The 6077-nt window shown below is 43.9% G+C and overlaps 1 protein-coding gene across 1 annotated transcript in view; it reads right to left on the reverse strand.

Annotated features, from left to right (window-relative positions):
* NR2F2 (nuclear receptor subfamily 2, group F, member 2) overlaps positions 1-4550 on the reverse strand; it is a 12612-nt gene extending 8062 nt beyond the window's left edge. The window contains exon 1 of the mRNA XM_006897190.1: positions 4123-4550. Coding sequence (XP_006897252.1) covers positions 4123-4165 — 43 coding nt within the window. The 5' untranslated portion in view covers positions 4166-4550. The remainder of the gene's footprint in view (positions 1-4122) is intronic.
* Between the last annotated feature and the right edge of the window lie 1527 nt (positions 4551-6077).

Genomic DNA, 6077 nt, shown 5'->3' on the forward strand with positions numbered 1-6077 from the left:
CCGCCCGTGGGGGATGGGCCGGGCTTGCCGGGCACGCGGCTCCTGCTCCTCGCGCGCAACTCGCCCTGGGGTTTCCGCCGCGGCGCAGGGACCCGAGCGGCGCGCACTCGACACCTCTTAAAGGCTCCGCGAGCGCCTGCGGTGGGAGCTGGGACTTCGCTGGCACAACTTGGGAAGGCGGAGAGACCAGCCGCACGCGCACCAGCTGGGACTCTCATTCCACCTTTGTGCTCACGGTGCCAAAGAAAGAAAAAGTTCCCCCGTCTTTTGGCCCGGGGACCAGTGGCAGGGGTAGGAAGGTGCCGGAAACTACAAAGCTGTCAGGGATTTTGCAAAGGAAATACTTTGCCAAGTCTGGGTGATGAAAACTCTTAATCAACTCTTAATCATTTTTTTTTTATTTTGGTGGCTCTTGGAAAAGATTATTTATATATGTGTGTATATATGTGTATATATATATGTGTGTGTATATATGTATATATGTGTGTGTATGTATATATATGTTTGTGTATATATGTGTGTGTGTGTGTATAGATATATATAAAATAAGCTGTTTGGTTTCTATCTTTTCCTTCGTAGAGTTAACATTTCACAGGTATGAGGCCTGGCATTTTAATTGCACAAATAAAGTATCTCGTATGCTTAGAAGCAGAGGTAGATTTCATCTCTGCAATGAAAATAAATTTTCCTCAACTTTATCCTCCCTCGTTAGACCGAGCTAACTTGATAGCTAACGTTCAGCCACACACTGAGTATTGATAAGGGGGGAGGAGGAAGACTTGGCTGAGGCTGCCGCGACTCCCCTGGGCATACCATCCTCTGTACATACATGTACGCACATGTATATCAGATGCACATTTGTCAATGTACACAGACAAAGACTTAAACGACCACGCTTCTAGGTCATAGAACAGTTGAGTACCGACTTCATTGTTTCTCAAGTTCTTTTTAAGCATTGAGACAGTCATTAAAACACACCAAGAGAGTCTACTCCAAGATGCAAATGATACCTGTACAACACAAAAAACACTGAAGCCAGAGTTTACCTCCAAAGGTTCACTACAGTAAGAACACTTCATCGCCTGTGCAGTGTTAGCAATGTGCTCAGCTGATTGAGATGCTTGTGGCTCTGATTTTCAAGGTGTTGGTTTTACGCATAATACATCTAGAATTGTTCCCCAGCACAGGCGATATGCAGTAACCTCACTGATTATGATCATTCTATATTCATAGAGGGAAATTCACATTCCATCAAAGACACTTTGTAGCAAGAAAATCCACCAATTGCTAAGTCAGCCAGGTTTATTATGAACAATGAAAATATTTTACTTAAAACATGCCAAGCTTCATGAAAAACAAACACATAAAAAGAGTTAATAACAACTGCAGCAAAACATCCCTGATAGCTCAAAAACTTGAGAGAATGAATTTTTAAAAAAAATCATATGTGTAATGGAATAAGTTAATTGCATTTTGTGTTCAATACCCTTTACACACACAGGCAGAATACGAGGTAGGGGTTAAACAAAGATCTGGGCTAGTTTTTAGAGGAGGAAAAAAATTATTTTTAAGCATCATTTAAAAATCCCATAGCCCTTATTCTTTCTCTGCTGAAATCGCACATTTCACTAAAGCTGCAGGTTTGGAGCGTAGTTGAAAGTTTTTGGTGCTTTTTTTTTTTTAAACCCAACAAACCCCAAAATATAGTAGATGCTGAACTATCACAAACCTGATGTATTGCCACAGACCAAAGCCAAACTAAGAATTTCAGATTGCTTTGAGACATAATCTAACTTTCTCTTGAAGATGGAATGAAGAGTGGCAAAGAAATAATTTCATAGGGGAGCATTTTTTCCCCTTCTTTCAACTTTTATGACTCAAGGGATGGCCTCATGCCACAAATGCCAATAGTTTAAGGGCAAACTTGAAGGAGACATGATAGGCTAGAGTTGAGATGGGAAATGTAATGGGCTTTCCCTTTCCAAGTATAATAGAAGATGGGAATAATTGATTAGAGGGTAATCTCAGTTCTCCTGACTGCAGAAGCTTCTATGGCGAGTCCATCTCTTAAAAGGGACACTTCTGAAGAAGAGGGGGCTTCCAGAGTCCAGTTAGAGATTGTTCTGGAGGGAGGAGGATTTCAAGTGCGTTTTGGTAATCTTAGAGTCAAAATGGAGAATTTCCCAACCATGCATCAGACCTGGAGCCTCCTGGTCAGTGACTACAGAACTGCCATGGAGTAAGGGTTTTTACTCTGTATTTTAAGACTCTGTTAAAAAGAAAAAGGGAAGGGGAAACTCCCTCAGTGTTCATTTAATGCAAAGAAGAGGTAAGACTGCATTCTGAGAGGGAAAAGGAGGGATAAAGATTTTTTAATGTCTCCATCAGAGATGCTCATTTGCCTTGAGGAAAACAGCTCCAAGAGTAAAAACATAAATATCAATACGTTGCTACCTTTGGGGGTGGGGAGAATTCAGCCATGTCTCTAACTGCAGATGTAAATTTATTTTAATGAGAAGAATGGCACGCTTCTATTTGGCCAGAGAAAGTTGGAATAACATTTGTCTTAATCGGAAAGGGGGAGGAGAAAAAAACCCACCCTCACAACAAAACCCACCCAGGAATATGATATTCTTGCATCAAGTAGCCTGACTGGCCGTAATTCTTCACAGATTAAATCACAATATGAATACAGACCCCAGCAAAAGCTGAATTTAACTCTGAACTCAGCAGAAGCCAGCTCCTTCCACCAAGATTCATTGAATTCCTCCTTTCCCTCAATCTAGTTCTTGTGTGTTTTTCTCTGCCACCGCACTGAAGCTCCATGAATAGGGAAAGGGGCTTCCATTGTGTCCCTCTGAACTTCAAGTCAATGCAATTTTTAACCACTGGCTTGTGGTACTTTGAAAATCACCAGGGGCTGTCAGGGTTGGGTCCTCTGAAAAATTTACAGTGCTAAATCAGAGCATATACTGGGAGGGGGAAAAATTGCTTAAGATTGGAGCAAATACAGTATCTGTCTGCCCCCTAGTGTAAGAGTCCTCGCTGCCTAAAATTCAACTTTAAAAGAAAAGGAACTCTTAAAGGGAAACGACTTTGGGCTCACGTAGGCATAGGAGAATGAAACTTCAGTACATTTTAATCTGAATAATTCTTCAGGATTTAAAATTAATTGGCTCAGGCTTGGTTGGACCACACTGCGATCCCGTCACCTCTGCAGTCCCTGAGTCACTGGCTAAGTGGTGATTTTTTTTTTTTTAAACTGGGTTTATGTGCGTCCCCCTCACCCCCTCCTCTCCTTTTCTTTCTCTGTCTCTGCCTTCTCTCACTGGCTTTCTTTTTAAAAATGAGACACCGTTCCTTGAATGTTGTGACCGGAGCACAGAATTGCTGCTTAGGTCCGCCGGCCGCAGTTGCAAATAGACAGCAAAAAGGTACAGGCTTGCCTGAGCCCCGCGCGCAGCTCCACCACCCGCCTGATGGTGAGTACCCTTCTCGCTGCGCGTCCACAGCTTAGCCGAGCGCTCGCCTCCGGGAGCCGGGCCCAGGGCGCTGGCCGCGCCGCTCTGCCTCCCCGCCTAGCTGCCTGTCAGTTGCACAAGGTTGCTAAATGAAGCAGAGAGGCAAATCGAACCGTAAATTCTCATACTTCGTAGGAGCCTAACAGCTCCTTTGCTAGCAAACTGAGCCGTCTGTTGCTAGGAAAGCCGTGCTTGGAGGACTGGTTTTTAGTTGGTGCTACCGTACGTAGGAAAGGACTTTGAAGCGACAGGACTAGGAGATGGGAAACACCGCAGTCTTTACCCTACGATTTAATCATCCTTTGGCAGTTTTGCAATTGTATTTCCTCCATATCCCACCTCCACCCCCTTTCCTGCCGCACATATGTAATAAAATATATGGCAATGCGTTGAACTCTTTCTCCCTCGTCCCCCAACCCTTAAAATCACAGTGCTAGCATTTCATATACATTAGCAAGCCTTTTTAAAAGAAAAAAAAAAAACAAACAAAAAAACCCAAAAAAACAAAACCCAAGTCCTCCCCAAACCCCACACAGCACAAGGAGAAAAGTAAGAAGAGAGAGAGAGAGAAAGGGGGAAAAAATACTGTAAGTAAACATACCAAAACCATATTTGCCTTGTTCAAGGTCCCAAACAGCTTGCATCTTCCTTCTAAACTGGAATAACTCTCCTTTAGTTTGGCGGGTGAAATGAACGCTTTGTTGACCCCCTGAAAAGATGTGTCTTTGATAATTAAAGAGAATCTCCTTCCTCCTCGGTGTTTATCTAAGCGATTGTGCAAACTGATAAAAAGTAGGCACTAGCCTGCAGGGAGGAAGAGGAAAGGTGAGGGAGAGCTTGTCCACCTCCCAGAAGGGCTTGCCCATGGACTAGGCGCTCTCAGCCCTGGAAAACCCTGCACACTAACTTTAGCGAGAAACGTTTCAGGGAGCTTTGTACATAGCTGCTGAGGAATGCAAGCCTCGCCTTTAAGAAAAAAAAACCCCAAACCGTAGGTAGGAGATGTCTGGAGTGATCCTTGTCTCTCATCTCATTCCTTAGAAGGAAGAGTGCGTTGTTACACCTTGTTTGGGGCTGGAAAGACGAGACTTTAAAAACACCCATCCAATTGAAAAAATCTCCCAACTTAATGAGTTTAGTCGAAGGCTAAAGCAAGCAGCTCAGCCTCAGCAGAAAAGCACCACCAACTATAGGCGATATTGCAAAGCTTAGTCGACCGGAGGCAAAGCCAGATCCCCCTGTTTGGGGTCCAGCGGGTTGGAAGCTAAAGCAAGTTGGGGGGGAAACGACCGAGGGGAGGGATGGGGGGGGAGGAAGCTGCAGCCTTGCAGAATTCAGGCTCCCTTTGCCCTGGATCAAAGATAGGGTTTGAGACAAGAGGGCAACGTTTATTCTAGAAATCCACTGGAATCCTCATTTTTCTACTTTTAAGTCCAGTCTCTCCTAAGTGACATTCCTGCCTTTCCCCTGCACATTCATGGTCCCCTTCTATGCACTGTTCTAGAACTTTCCTGAAGAGGAAACCAGAAGAGGAGGGGTTCCTCATTTCATGAATGCAGATAATGAATGTTTAATTTACCCGCTCCCTGCACCTCCCCAATGAAAGTAGAATGCACAGTAACTAGCAAAAATTGAGATTAAGCTATGCTGTCCCTTGCAGTTTATTAGTTTTAACTAATCGATTTTTGTTGTTGTTGTTTTGCTTAAGGAGAAGAATAACGGATCTTTTATTTTAGGAAACATGAATCTTTTCTTTTAGGAAACAGTTATGGTAAGATGTATGTCAGACTTGACAAATGGAACTCACATTCTTCGACTGCTTCTTGTCCTTGTCTTATATAGGCATTAAGTTAAACACAGTGCTGAATGTTAATTACATGTTTACTGGCTAATGAAAATTACAAATGGTTTTGCCACCTCAAACAATGATGAAAACTCTGAAGACACTGTAATTATATGCTTTGAGGGAAATAACTCAGAATATTGATCATAAGAAGTGTAAATCTTTTTTTAACTATTCATTAATACCATAAATATGGGCTACAGAAGTTTTCCTTGTGGTTTGCCTCATCAGCTGCAGAGTGGATGTATGGTGAGGCATCTCCCGGGAGGCAGTGAACTCATTCTCTCAGTGGAAGAAGGTCACTTGTGTAACTCCACTGTGCCCCCTCCCTTTTGCCCCCACCCCTGCCTCCTTTAACCCTAAGTGAAGGTGGAGGAATAGTTGAACAGAGGAGCTGGACTCAGGGCAGGTGAAGGTGATCCTAGTTCCACCTCTCTCCTCCAGTTTCTGGCCTCCTTTCTCCTGCTCCTTTCCCTTCGGCCAGGTCACCATCACGGCCCTCGTTGGCAGAATTGGCACCCAGGGCTCCTAATGGGGGACGGATGAGAGCAGTCAGCTCACCTCAGCCCAGCATAACTACCTCAGAACTTTACTCTTTCCTTCAGGTGCAGTTAAGGCTGTAGAAGGAAAAGTGAGGGTGAAGGGAAGGGGTAAGGTGACTCAAGTGTCTCCACCAGAACTGGTTTCCCTGGGGTTTGGAGTAGAATTTATTA

Source organism: Elephantulus edwardii, unplaced genomic scaffold (genome assembly GCF_000299155.1).
Source record: "Elephantulus edwardii isolate Elephantulus edwardi_28Jun2011 unplaced genomic scaffold, EleEdw1.0 scaffold00204, whole genome shotgun sequence".
Classification (NCBI taxonomy): domain Eukaryota; kingdom Metazoa; phylum Chordata; class Mammalia; order Macroscelidea; family Macroscelididae; genus Elephantulus; species Elephantulus edwardii.